We start from the raw sequence: 14,987 nt of genomic DNA, 5'->3' as shown, positions 1-14,987 counted from the left end.
GTGTAGGTTTGACCTGTGAGAATCAGGAAGGCAGTGGCCCTACTGCTTACTGCTCAGTGCCTGGTTTCCCTAGTTAGCGTGTGGCCAGAGGGAACCTTCTTCTCCAGGACAGGCCAGAGGGAAGAACTCAGTCATGTGAGCTAGGCAAAAGCAGATGGGAGCTCTGTTAAAGGCGAGGTTTTAGTTTAGAGGAAGGCCTGGTTGAACAAGGACAAACATTTTTGATGAGCAACCTGAGTACTTTGGGAAAGCAGATGCCAAGACAGGATTAGAAGCACAAGAGACAGGGGTGTCTGGTTGGCTCAGTCAGTTAAGCGGCCAGCTCTTGATTTCGGCTCAGGTCATGATCTCAGGGACCTGGGATCGAGCCCAGCGTCGGGCTCTACGATCAGTGGGGAGTCTGCTTGGGATTCTCTCTCTCCCTCTCCCTTTGTCCCTCCCCACTACATGCCCATACACACACTCACTCTCTCAAATAAATAATAAATCTCGAAGAAGAAGAAGAAGAAGAAGAAGAAGAAGAAGAAGAAGAAGAAGAAGTAGTAGTAGTAGTAGTAGTAGTAGTAGTAGTAGTAGTAGTAGTTCAAGAGACATGTTGGGATGAAGGGAAATTGGAGGGGGAGTTAGGGAAATCTGTAGACCCTCTGTGGTCCTGACTCCTGTGAAAGGAGAGGGGGGAGGAAAGAGAATTGGGCAGAGGAGCCAGAGAACTATGGTGTTGGAGCCCCAGAGAACATCTCGGCCAGGTCAGAGGGAGCATCAGAGCAGGGACAGCATGGGAGGAGTCCAGCTCCAGGTCATTGGCCGGGGACAACATGACACCGGGTGCATTCTACTCCCCGCACTCAGCTCTCTGCACTCCTCCCAGAAAGTTCTCTCCTAAAGGAAGCCTTGAGTGCTCCACTTCCATTGGTGGTGACCAGAGGGGGCCAAGAGAAGTTCCAGGTCAATAACAAAAGGCAGAAGGTTGAGTATGGCTGGGATCTTGGCCCAAGTAGTAGGAGAAGTAGTAAAAATTGGGCAGCAACAACAGGGCAGAGCAAAATGACCCCAACGCTGTGGCAGAGACACGTGCCCCTGTGGGTGGGGCTGGAAGGGAAGGACCCATGATTGCAAACCCAGATCTATTCTGAGCCCTTGCCCTCTTCGGCGTCTCTGCAACAGGGAACCCCTCTCACCTCAGCCTCTCTCTCCTCTCTCAAAACATTATCCTCTTGGTTTCAGCGATGCTGCATGTCTTGTTTTGATTGGCTTTCAAGCCTTGATCACTTCCTTCCTGGTTATATCTCTTTTGTTTGGCTTCTAAATGGAGGCATTTCCAAGCTCCTGTCTTCGACCTTTCCTTTCTCTATGGTCTTCCTTTGAAGGATTCACATGACTTCAACTACCATCTCTGAGCCCTGTGACATCTGTTGGTGGTCCTCATTCCTCCGGAGAACTCCGGAGTGGAGTTTCCAAAGGTGGGAGCCTCCCTCCACATGGCCCTGGGCCTAGCGTGTGGGCACCTTGCACACACCTGGGATGCACATGGGATCTCCCTGGGCATTGTTAAGCTCAAGAAGTTCCAAAGTGACCTTAAGTGAGAACTAACTTCACCTTTTCACTTTGCTGTACTTATTGGTGGAAACCCAGGGACCCCAGTTGGACTACGCCAAAGCATCACTGACTCTTCTTTCCATGTCTCCTGCAACCAGGTGGATAGCTGTCTCGATTTTTTATGCTTCCCCCTGGGCAAAATGGCTTGCTCCTGTTTCCTTCTCTTTGTTTTGTTGTTTACTACAGTCAGAGATTTGGTAGTTGTTAGAGGTGATACTTGAAGTCACATTGCCCCCTAAAAGAGAAGGGAGTTTTAGGTTGTCATTGTTTCTCCCCTGGATTAATTTTTTTTTAAAGATTTTATTTATTCATTCATGAGAGACACAGAGAGAGAGGCAGAGACACAGACAGAGGGAGAAGCAGGCTCCATGCAGGGAGCCTGATGCAGAACTCGATCCTGGGTCTCCAGGATCATGCCCTGAGTCTAAGGCAGATGCTTAACTGCTGAGCCACCCAGGTGTCCCTCTCCCCTGAATTCTACTGGTCATTTCTTAATGATCCATTCTCCAGAGGGTGGCCTGAGTGGCCTTCCAAACACCCCCTGGGATCACATCACAAGCTTCTCCATGGTTTCTTGACTTCAGCATATCCCAGCAGCCCTTCTCAGCTCCTTCAGCAGCAGACCTTTCTGTTCAGAGAGATTCCAAGACCCCAATTGTAATAAGAAGAAAAAAAAGAAGAAGAAGAAGAATGCAATAGCTCTAGTCAATGAGCTTATTGGCAGGGTTTGTAGGCAGATCTTCAGTATTTACAAGGTGTGAACATTTTCTTACCCCCAGGGCCCAAGAATTAGAATTAGAAGATCATCAAAGCAGACTGGAACAGAAATTGAGACAGAAGATGCTTAAGGAGGGTGAGTACAGTGATATGTTTGGGGCCCCTGTTAAAGACCTTTCTCCCCAGCAAGGTACTTGCACAGAGCACGCCGTAAATCCCAAAGCGGGATGCTCTTTCCATCTTGTGCAAGCAGCCTGGAGGCAAAGGGGGAGGCTCTATAAACATGAGGTGCAAAGGGAATGGTGCTTCTCTATCTCCCTTTCGTCCTGTGTACCTCCCTCCTGACTCCTGTCCTCAGAACTGAGCCTGCTGTGAGAAACAGGGGCCCTTCTCTGCTCCAGGATCGCTCTCACTGCCTGGTCCCCCCACCCCCAACCCTGCCCCAGTATGTTCAAGGAAGGTGCTAGAGTATTTAAAGTCCTCTCCCAAGGCCATGATGTGGTTGACAAGACTTGCATCTGCCTTAGAATATATTTTGACTGGCAAGAGTCATTACTACCTGCTTCTTACTCTTTCCCTTCCTTCCCTAGCAATCCTACCTCCCCCAGGCAATCCGATGGTCAGGCCAATTAGGAAGAAGCTCTTGTACTCTGAAGGCAGAAGGGGAAAAATAGTTACCGCCCGGAGACACAATCCCCTTGGCCAACCAGAGCCTTATTTTGCTTTGGCCTGGTCTCTGCTCAAAGGGCTGCAATTTGCCTTGAACTACAAATGAAAAAGAGGATTCTTGGCTTTGAAATGGTAGCCCCGATGATGGATGCTGATGCTGATGGTTTACTTAGAAACTTGTCACATGGATTTTTTTGTTGTAGTTCAGATGTATTTAGGGAAAACAGCCTTTTTGTTGTTTTGTTGGTTTCTTTCCTGCAGGGGAGGGGAGGCTGGAGGAACCAGGCGGGCTTGGCTGATACTCTCTTCCCCCACAAAGGGATTTCCCCCTGTTGCTTTATATATATTCTCAAGATGAAAACTGAGTTGACGGCAGCTCAAAGCACCCTCTTTGCTAACCTGTGACTTCAAGAACAGTTCCCTGGTGTTAAATTCATTTCCCCGTTTTCTCCATGGAAGTTAAAAGGCCGAGCAAGTCCCACACCGTCAAGAATGCCCATGTCAAGAGCCCTCTCTCCGGGGCCAAGTGTTACCTGAGGTCCAAAGCTTTTCCCTTTTTGTTTTTCAGAGAGCCAGAAAGATGAGAATGATCTAAATGAGGAGCAAGAATTATTCAGCGAGATGATGCAAGTGATTGAACAAAGGGACAGACTCGTGTGCTCCTTAGAGGAACAGCGCATAAAAGAAAAGGCTGAAGACCAGCACTTTGAAAGCTTCATATTCTCCAGGGGCTATCAGCTGAGCAGGACGTGAGCAGGTGCAGGGCGCTGCCCCTGGATGCTGGCTGAGGACGGATGGAGCCAAGGGCACCTCACGTGCTCACAGTTCCTTTGGCGGAATCTGCAATACCTGGAACTTAAGTGATACCCTATTGCCATCTAGTCTTAAAAATGAAAATTCTCTCATATGGAGTACAGCTGCCCGAGACCCTTCCAGAGATTATAATGAAGAAAACACACAGACTGTTATGAAATTGGCAGTCCCTTTGGCAGGTCTCACATCGGAGGTGACCTTGGCAGATGACCAGCATTGTTTTCCCTAGAAAGTGACACAGAGATTGACTTTCCTGCTGCTTTTATCATTTATCTTCCCAATTCATTGAGTTACACATCTTAAGATTTTTAAGAAGCTGCCTTTTCATTAATATATCCATATTTGCCTTTTTTTGCACGGGTGACCGGTTTCCAAATGTCAGAAAGAAGCAGCCGCAGTTTAAAGATTAGGTTAATATTTAAATTGTGTTTCCAGAGAAAAAGGAGAAACCTTGAGATTACTGATTACATAAAGCAAATAACTCATATAGCAGGTGTTAATTCAATCCAGGGCGAATTTAATTTATCAGTTGTATTTATAAGCCTTAATATAATATACATAAGCAACGAGAGTTTAATACAACATTTGAGCCTTAATTTTATTTAGAGAGAAAGAAAGAAAGAAAGAAAGAAAGAAAGAAGAAAGAAAGAAGAAAGAAAGAAAGAAAGAAAGAAGAAAGAAAGAAAGAAAGAAAGAAAGAAAGAAAGAAAGAAAGAAAGAGAAAGAAAGAAAGAAGGAAGGGAGGGAGGAAATTTAACTTCCTACCAGCAGGATTGTTAGTGTTCATCAAATACTGCCGGCTTGGGAAAGCTTTTGTTCTCAGAGCACTCCTTATTGCCACTGGAACATAGTGAAAAGCATTTCTAGAAAATGAATAGTTTTCCAGTGCTTTTTTTTTTTTTTTTTTTTTTTTTATAACTGTTGGTGAGGGCAAAAAGGAAACTCATTTGTTGATAAAGTATCGGCGAGGCTGGTGCTGCTACTGAAAAACACACTCACTAGTGATCCAAGGCAAGGTTGTCTTCCCCCCAGGGGGGTGGTCTTCTCAGGTCCAAAGAGAAGTATCTCCCACACTCTCTCCAGGGATTCTCCCAGGAACTCCACAGGACAAGGACAAAACCACTTCTGACTTCACCCGGGAGCTGAGTGCAGTGACCCCGTTTACCAAATGCAGTGACCAAATTCCAAACTGGGTCATGGATTTTTTTTTTTTTTAATGACATTTTCAATGTGAAAAGAAAGCCAGGAGGTGGAGTTTATGCACTGACAGGCGACTCCTGGGCCTTTTTGATGGTTCATATGGGAACCAGAGAAAACTGATCTGTTTTATTTTTTTATTTTTTATTTTTTAAATTTTTATTTATTTATGATAGTCACAGAGAGACAGAGAGAGAGGCAGAGACACAGGCAGAGGGAAAAGCAGGCTCCATGCACCGGGAGCCTGACGTGGGATTCGATCCCGGGTCTCCAGGATCGCGCCCTGGGCCAAAGGCAGGCGCCAAACCGCTGCGCCACCCAGGGATCCCGTGATCTGTTTTAAATAGTGATGGGTTGTCAAAAAGTATTGAATTGTTTTCCCTCAATGGGATTCTTTGAAGATTCAGTCTGTTGCTGTCAAGAGACAGACTGAGGAACTCTTTGTTACATGTTTGGCCTCTCTCATTTCTGCAAGTGTGTAAATGTGTCACTGAACAGAAGGTGCTTTGCAACAGTTGGCTCTGACCATAGACCTAATTCTCCTCAATATAAGTTGACCATGAACCACTTCTATCTGAGATGCTGTCCATGCACGCCAATCTGGCTAGCGGACCAGCCAGAAATGAGAAATGTAACTGGATTTCCCGAGCTCGCCAACTCTTTGGGTGATATCAAAAGGCAACCCTTCCACGGCATACCAGATTCTGAGGGTTGCAGTTCTCTTTTCCTTTCTTTTTTTTTTTTTTTTTTTTAAGAATCAGGTCTTCTAGTGCATGAATTATTCTACGAGGGAATGTGTGCAGGCATCTATCTATCGAAACTGTGCCATTTCTGCTATTTATCTATTCTTATTTATTTATATATTTGGTAGAAATTGCTAATATGGTTGCCTTATAATTCTGGTTTTCCTGTGTTATAATTTGGAGAAGGCCTGTTGTCACTGAGATATTGGTATATAAGCTATTTAACATATAAATAACCCAGATGTTTGGGGCAGTGAGTTGTATAGTATTAAAGATTTCTGGAGATAGTTAAAATAATATTTTCAGTCATTAAGTATTTAAAGGTAAGACTGTGGATACTCAGGAATTTTAATTCATTTAAAGAAAAAGATATAGAACTCCTGTTTGTATTCTAGAATGTTTAGAAATACCCGAACCCAGTCTTTTCTGTCAGTTATGTGGAAGTGTGCTCTTCGGTGCTGGCGTACATGTAACAGATGAGGCTCACATGCGTAGTGTCTGGGTTGTTATTATACAAGAGAATTAATTGCCACTTATTTTAATTTGTTCTATTTTCATCTAAAAGAAAGACTCTCCCAAGAGGGCCAAGAAAGAAGGTGTTTCTTGGCTCTAGTGTTCTATTAATTGATGAGAGAAGCAATTTGTTCACTTTCTCTTCCAAAGACTGTTCTGCAGCTTAAGGCTGAGTCTTATCTGGCCAAGCTGAGACATAAACCTCATACTTAACAGCCGTTTACTTACCCCGGCTTTCAGTGTTACCAGTACATGAAACCATTTCAGCGAACACTTCTAAATGTGGCTGTTGAATTATTTTGAATAGTTGCATTCCTTATTCACAATAAAGAATGTGCTAAGAGCCTCAAAATGTAAAATAGTGTACATTTTAAAGATGATTTTTTATGCAGTATGAGTGGGATTATGATGATTATGAGAACAGTTTCTTCTGTCCCATAGAAGGACGTATGCGATCAAAGCTGGACAATTTAGGACTCTGGATGAGACATAAAGCCCCAGTCTCAGGTCATATTTCAGAGCCAGTCTCACACAGCTTCTCAGTTAAACTAAAGGGCTCACCAGAGTTTCAAGTTTAGGATTTTACATAAGATGGACCAATAGGACAGTTCTTAAGCTTGCCCTCCGAAACCATTCATTTGTCGACCTAGTTGTTTAACAAACATTCTCTGATTGCCTATGGGGTTGTGCAGCTCTCAGCAGGGGCTGCCATTAGGGCAGAATATTAGGCCTCCACTCCACCCGCAAATAAATGCAAAGATTAACAAGTACCACTCCCAAATAAATACAGAGATAAAGAACTATTTTTATTATAAGCATCAGCCTATTCCGCTCACATTCGTCTCAACCAGGAAGACTTTTACCCCCAACGATTACAGCACTTCATTGGCAATAAAAAGAAGTTCGTTTCCAAAACTGTGAAAAATAATAACGGGCTGTACTGTTTCATTTAAACCTTGACTCTGCCAGTGTTAGGCTGCTTGGACTCCATCAATGCTGAGATGCTGCATGCTAATTGCAACCCAGAAAGGAAGTGGCAGGTGTTTCCAACTCTGATGAGCTGCAGTGAAATTGATGTTTCCTGCATTCTGGAGGCAAATGACAATTCGGCAATGTCTGTCTTCCCGGGAAGCAGATTTACAGGCTTTTCCTCCCAAACTGAAAATGGCAGCAAGTCCCACCCAGGTGGCCGATGAGAGAACTACCTCAGCAGGACAGAGGTGGCAGGGGGCAGCTGGGGCTGCCACATGAGCAGAGAGAGAGAGTGGCAGTCATCGGATGTGGTGAGCTCGAATGTAGTTTATCGTAATCGGAAGGGTCACATACAGGGGAGCGTGTACTGTCTCACCTACTGTTTATCTTCTAACCTCACTGCTGAGTGGCTTGTAAAAGATTAATCTGCTCTGACCACTGGGAACTCCTCCTGTGGGCTGAAAGGCATTACATGGGCACTGCTATAAATACTGAAATGAACCCCAAATAAATGGTTTTCTGTTAAAGGAATCAAAACGTTTTCACTTGGGCTTGGTCTGGCACTTCCGAGGGTGGCGCCTGTTCCATTTCTTTATTTCCAGTGAAAGGAATGGGGCAAAGCTTTGATTTTCACTGGGGAGTCTGTGAATTAGCAGTTGGACGCTTTATGGCCACTGGGCCACCTGAAAGGACTTACCTGACCAGCACATAGGACCGGATCGGCAAGAGGAGTGAAGTCTCACCCCGAGTCTATCCTTCCCAACAGAGAAAGTGACCCTCAATGCTGGGGACAGGAAGAAACAAAGCCAATCCTGGTGCCACCTCCCCATTCCTCTCCCCTTCTTGCCTGGCCCGGCCTGGTTTTGTGTTACATTCACTCGGCAGGAATGCACTGAACTGGCCTCTTTCTTCGATATGCACTTTCAAGATCACGTTTGTTTGTTTGTTTCCATTCTTCTTCACCCCAGTGTATGCAAATTTTCATGAAATGTGGCAGCATGATACCCCGGAATTGCTGCATCGGGGTAACCAAGTGGTCAGTCCTCAGCATTTCACACTGAATTTCCCCATTGTTGGAAAGCTTTGTCTTCTGATGGAATATTTGCAATGTTCCATATTTTTTTTTGTTGAATATTAACAAAAAGTAAACAATTTCAGATAAGAGCCCCTGCTTTGCAAGCGCTAACATTGCAGCAGGAGGGAGGACAGCAAAAAAGGCCAGCCACTTTTGATGGCACCTTGACTTGTTCTAATCCCCCAACAGCAGAAACAGAAAACCACAACTCAAATCTCAGCAGAACAGGGAAGAATGGAGGCATTTCCCACAAGAGGAGGTAGGAGCTATAAACTAGGCCAAGGACCGCACTTTCCAGAGCTTTGCCACTTCCCTTTCGGGACTCTGTGTCTCTGACCTGGCTTTTGCTGACCTCTTTGGCCAGTGGTGTCTCATGTACTTCCTGAAGACACCATCTGGCCATGGTGACTGGGGTCCAGCTCATGGTTAGATGTAATATTTTTCACCTAATTTCCTAAAAGGAAACATTTAAATATCCTTAAGGTCTTTCCTAGCAGAGATGCAGGTGGAGACTCTTGCTCCTCCAGGAGTCTGGAGGCAGGTGGGGGAGGAAGGGAAATTACAGTCATGACAACTGTGACCTTGCTCCTCCAATCACACTGGCCGGGGAAAAGGTAGGGGAGACCATGGGAGTAATATCGTAGCCTGTGATGTGGACCACACACAAACAATCACTGGGACCCCAGGTATTCTTGCCTAGCTGGGTCTGAAGCGTCTGACCACTGCTCCTTTCTGTCCTTATAAGCTTTGCTCCTGCTGTTGTTCTTCTAGAGTGTTCTCTGTCCCTCTGTTAGACCGCTCAAGTAGGAGCCACTGATTGTAGAGATCCATCTCTACATGTAGTTGGCACTCAGCTACCATGCTCAGGTGAGGAATCCCTCTCTACTAATGTCTACAGTTGACTACTGGACTCTTAAAGAATAGGTAACCAGGTCGCCTGTCTCCAAGATCTGGGGACACATTCCAGGATGGCTGGATCAGAGGTCATTTGAATAGCATCATGCCATGTGATCCTTGACAACACCACACCCTCAGTTCCCCATGTCACAAACCAAGGCTGTGGTCTTTCAACTTTCCCTGCCCTGATGGCTTTCCTCACTCCCCCACCCCCACCCTACCATCTGGCTGCCTTAATCCATGCAGGCAGGACTCTTGAAGGACATGCTTGCTGGCAGCCTGGCCTTCAGAGGCCACTGCTAAACCCCAAGTTCCCAAGAGAAACACTCACTTAAGAGTTCCACTCCAGAGCCATTTTATCTCTCACACATTCTTTTCATCCCGAGAGCACATTTCTTTCAGTGATCAAAGAAGTCCCCAGGAGGCTCTGGCTGGCTTCTCTTCACCACCAGCAACCCCCTACCCTGCCTCCCACACCCCCCCAGCCCCCACCCCACCCAGCTCCCACCGCTTTGATGTGGTCAAACAACCTCGGATTATTGATTAAGATACAGACCCTTTGTAGAACCCTCTTCATGATCTGCAGGGGCCTATTTTGTCCCTTGGCTGGTATGTTATTTTTGTAGGGCAGCCATAACAAAGCACCACAAGCTGGATGGTTTGTCACAACAGAAATGTATTCTCTTACAGTTCTGGAGGCTACAAGTCCAAAATGAGTGTGCGTTCCCTGCAAAGCTTTCTACTAAGCTTCCCCAAGCATCCCTTGGCTGATGGCAGCATAATTCCAGTGGCTGGCTGGCTGGCTGTCTCCTGTGTGTCTTCACATCATCTTTCCTCTGTGAATATTTGTGCTCAAACTTACCTCTTTCAAAGACATTGGTTTTACGGGTTGGGAGCCCATCCTCTTCCAGTTTGTCTGACATCCTATTTTAGCATAACTAGTCCATCTGCAATGACTCTATTGCCAAATAAGGTCACATTGTGAGGTTCTGGGGTCAAGATTTCAATATATTTTTAGGGGACGCAACTCAACTCATAACAGATGGTATTCACATTTGGGAAGTATAGAACTTCCCCCAGTGAAAACCTCTTCCAGTTTGACTTTTACCTTAATTTGGGATGCTCGTTTTACTTCCATATCCTGGGCTTTTAATCTATACAACGACAAAAAGTAACACACCAAAGAAAAAGAAACCAGAATGCAAAAGGCAAGTTGCTTAAATATGACAGATACAGATCACAAATACCATTTATGAAATCTATTTGAATGGAGCACACAGACTCCAATTTTCTCTCCATTATCTTACTAGTTACTTTCTCACTATTTTTTAATGGTTACCCTACAGGCTACAACATAATACCTTGATTTATCAAAGTCCAGTATAAATTGTTACCTGTACTTCTTCCCAGTGACTGGACCTTGGAACTCTAACTCCATTTACTCATTTCCTAACTGAAATGTTTTCACTTCTGTGGATTTTAATTTGATTTCTACATTTTTAAGTTCTATAAGACATTATGATTATTTTACTTAGTTAATATCCTTTTGCTTTTTTTAAAAAAGATTTTATTTATTTGACAGAGAAAGAGAGCACAAGCAGGGGGAGCAGCAGAGGGAGAAGCAGGCTCTCTGCTGAGCAGAGAGCTGGATGTGGGGCTCAATGTCAGGACCCTGGGATCATGACCTGAGCCAATGGCACATGTTTAAGCAACTGAGCCACCAAGGCACCCCTAGATAATATCCTTTTGAATTTACCCTTTTGTTTGTGCTTTCTTCCTTCCTGTGTCACCAAGCTTCCATCTGGAATGATTTTCTTTACGTCATACACTGTAGTTCTGTTTGGGTCTGCTATTAACAATTTTTCTCTGTTGTGCTTTTTACTTTTACTTTTACTATTTTTTCTTTGTCTACCAAAGGGTAATCTTTTAGAGTCCCAAGCTAAAGCAAGTGGGGGAGGTTCCTGGGGGGGTCCCTGGTTTGGTGGCCCCTGATCATTTGTCAACTTATCCTTGTGAGATTGGCAATTGTCCAGTTCAACCTCCCAGCTTCTCAGCTCTCTCTCCTGAAATTGGGGGAAAGAAGTCCCGGGTGATGGGCTCACTTCTCTGGGGTCCCTTCTTTTCCGAGATTGTGGCCCTGTAAGTTTTGGCAGCTTTCCAGTGCTCTCAAGATTTATTTTACGCTCAGTGTCCAGCTTTTCCAGCTGTTCTCAGTGGAGGGGCTTGGCCTGTAGTCTGATGACATGAGAAACTGAATACCCCCTTCCCATCTATGTGTTAGGAATCCTGGAAGCTGTCGCATAACACTTTTGGTCACAACCCATTGATCAAAGTTTATCATAGGACTGTAATATAGTCTTTATTCCAAGGAACCATATCCCAGCTGAAAATTGTGGCTTCTGTAGATATTTGGGAGAAAAGATTCTAAGAGCTATAGTATTAATCTCTCAGTTATCAGCTGTTGATCTGAAGCAAGTTATTTAAACTCTTCGAGTTTTAAGCAACTTACCTATAAAATGGAGGTAATGATATCATTTACGAGTCTCCAATGAAATGTAATAATCAACACTTTAATTGAGCTAAGACTTGTTATCTGCTAGGCAGATAACAGCAGAGTAATTTACACTCTTTTGATCCTCCCAACAACTTTATGAGGCTAGTGTTCATTTGTTCGCATTATGATGAGAACCTGAGACATAAAAGTTAAATCACTTGCACAAGACTGCGCAGATGCTTGACTGCAGAATGGTGATTCGAACCCCAAACTTTCACCACTGCCTGCTCCTGCCTTGTGAATTACACACACCCCCCACCGCCTTTCCTTGTTGGAATCGCTGAAGGAAGATGAAAAGACCAGGGTGGGAACAATGCTGGGTGGCTGAGGGCAGTAGATGTTCAACTAGAAAAATGATCTCCTAAGGGAAGGTCTGGGGACAGATGTGACCTAGTCTGAGACCAGTGGATTTTTGAGTGAAATGGGCCATGGAAATAAAAGGGACCCTAAAGGGCATGAACTGTCATGGCTTCATTTTATATAAAAGAACCACATACACATATGAAACTGTTGAAAGAATATATTAAGTTCATGCTCCATGAATTTCCAAAGTGAATAACCAGTACCCAGATCAAGAAAAAGAACACTACCAGTCCTGTAGCCTCCCCTCATGCCTTCTCACCCACCTTGCCACATTCTTGTCACTAGCCTCCCTGCTAAGGCTCACCATTATCCTGATTTCTAACACCAGAGATTAGTTTTCCCTGTTTTTGAACTTTATATGACCAGAATCATAGAGTATATGCTATTTTCGAGTCTGATTTTTTTTCACTCAATATTGTGAGTCATTTCTGACTCACAACAACATTTCTGTTGTTCCTTGTGGTTGCAAATTATTCATCCTCCATGCTGTATTATACTCCATTTTGTGTGACTATCACAATTTATTTATGGGCTCAACTCTTAATAGGCATTCAAACAGTGCTGCTACGAACTTTCTAGAAGGTATATGGGAGGGCACAGATGTCCTCATTCCTCTTGGGTATCACCTAGATTGAAATTGTTGATCATCGGGTATGTGTGACATTCAGCTTTAAGACTGCCTTCACCTCCCTGATGATGGAAATGGAAGGACCAGAAGGGGCAACCATTCATCCAGGGACACCCAGCCACTGAGCCAGGACTGGAACCAGGTTCGCACTCTCTCAGGGCAGTATGTCTAGGTCTAGATTTCATGGAGAGACTGACCTAGAGATTCAGTAGAGTCTCACAGCAAAGCACATTTCATTTGTGAGCTGTCCTTATCATTAACCCTTGGATAAGAGGAGTCCAATGACCAGGCATGAGAAGGGCGGCTCAGCAGGGCCATAATTACAGGTACTGATTTACAGTGGAGAGAACTGGTGCAGGTTCTTCTTTGCAGCTTTTCAAAGAACAGCATGAGGTGTGTGTCCTTGATTAAGCAGGATTTAGATTCAATCTATTTCAGCACCAGAGCCTATGTAAGATGCTTTCTCAGGTACTAACTCATTTAATCTTCTGAGCAAAAACTAGATCATATCCATAAGGACTATCAACACATAATATCAAAAGAGAGTGAACTCTGTAAGCAAACTGGAGCAATTTGGAACAGCACTTTCCAAATGCTCTATGGTGAAGAACTGATCCATCCCAGACCAATATTTTTGGAAAATACAATAAGAAAAGAATTACCAGAAAAATAAAATGAAAAGATATTCTAAATATAAGCTTCCAATTTTTATTGTCATAGTAAACAAATATAAGATTGCATTGCTGAATTTCTATAAAAGTTTCTAAACACTCTTAATTTCTGTATTTATATCGCTGAGGACCAATAACAGTTTGCAGATCAAGATGGGTTTTTAGGCTACACTTTGAGGGGTACTGATTTATAATCCACTGCTCATTCCCTAATCGGAATCTCTCTTTCAAGAAAGATTGATAATTATCTTAAAGGCAGGAAGGTTTGAAAACAAGACATCTGCAAAATGTTGAGGCCCTAGAAACCATTCATACCCATACAGGTTACTGTTTAATAGGACTTCACCATTTCACTGTCTTTATCAACAAAGCTATTCGAAAAATATCTTTCACAGAAAGGTAAGAGTTACAGATAACTTTATTCTGGGCACCTGGGTGGCTCAGTTGGTTAAACGTCTGCCTTTGTCTTAGGTCATGATCTCAGGGTCCTAGGATAGAGCCCCATATCGGCTCCCTGCTCAGTGGGGAGCCTGCTTCTCCCTCTACCTCCCTACCCCTGCTCGTGCTCAATCACACATCCTCTCTCTCTTAAATAAGTAAATAAAATCTTAAAAAAAAAAAACAAATAACTTTATTATGCCTTTCAAGAACTTCTTCCAAAACCTTACTGAAATGAACGTAAGACCCTTAAACTTTTCAATAACATTAAAAAGATTATTTACTCACCAGGACGCTTTAAAAGATTTGCCTTTTACTTACCAATCCTAAACTAGTATGATCCTTAGCCAAAATTAAACAAGCACCCCCTCATTGAAAGACCTACCTTAAATCAGATTCCAAAACCTTATAAATATCCCCTCCTGCCCTCCCCCAGTCCAAGTCGCTACTCAGACTCTGCCAAGGCAGGGCTCTCCCTACCATGGTGTACAATAAATTGAAGCTTTGTCTTCTCCACAGCTTATTTTGCCGGTATTTTCTGGGAGCCAGCTTTCAACAACCAAGACTTTGTTCCTCTTTTTATTTTAGTCTTGCTTAGGTGCTTTCAAACTTTAGTATGCATAAACATCACCAAAGAGGACTGTATATGCAAAAGCATGCACACGCAAAATTTAAGAGACCTCCACGTGTAATTGGAATAGTGCCATATTTAGGACCTATGCCCTGATTACAGATACCAGCAACTGGTGGAGAAAAGAGGATGTGGCAGCTGGAAGTGGCTCGAGGTTTCCAAATATCAATGTGTAGATCAGACCCATTAAATCACCTGATGTAATCCCTGTTAAAAAAAAAAAAAACCTATTCCTTGGTTTCGCCTCGGATCTGTTATATTCAGAATTTCTAGGGATGGGGCCTGTGGATGTTTATCACCAATTCCCTACGGGATTGTTGCACAATCAGGCTAGAGAACCACTATTTCATTTTGTAGATGAAGAAATGGAGATCCAGATAAGTGAACAGAGTTGCCCAAGATCACATAGCTATTGAGCTGATTCCCTGACAGGAGCGCCCAGGGCTGGAGATCAGATGTTGGAGATATTTTTATGTATCCAACATCCCGAAAGAGAATGATTAGTGATGT

The 14,987-nt window shown here is 43.8% G+C and overlaps 1 protein-coding gene across 11 annotated transcripts in view; it reads left to right on the top strand.

Annotated features, from left to right (window-relative positions):
* LOC121476354 (F-actin-monooxygenase MICAL2) overlaps positions 1-7,742 on the top strand; it is a 225,678-nt gene extending 217,936 nt beyond the window's left edge. For all 11 annotated transcript variants that reach the window (XM_041730300.1, XM_041730298.1, XM_041730308.1 and 8 more), the window contains 2 exons: positions 2,376-2,449; positions 3,551-7,742. In XM_041730300.1, the coding sequence (XP_041586234.1) occupies positions 2,376-2,449; positions 3,551-3,735 (259 nt within the window). In that variant the 3' untranslated portion in view covers positions 3,736-7,742. The remainder of the gene's footprint in view (positions 1-2,375; positions 2,450-3,550) is intronic.
* Positions 7,743-14,987: the final 7,245 nt, after the last annotated feature.

The sequence above is a fragment of the Vulpes lagopus genome, chromosome 15 (assembly GCF_018345385.1).
Source record: "Vulpes lagopus strain Blue_001 chromosome 15, ASM1834538v1, whole genome shotgun sequence".
Taxonomy (NCBI): Eukaryota; Metazoa; Chordata; class Mammalia; order Carnivora; family Canidae; genus Vulpes; species Vulpes lagopus.
Note: the sequence above shows the minus strand (reverse complement) of the source record. Positions and strands in the feature narration are given on the sequence as shown.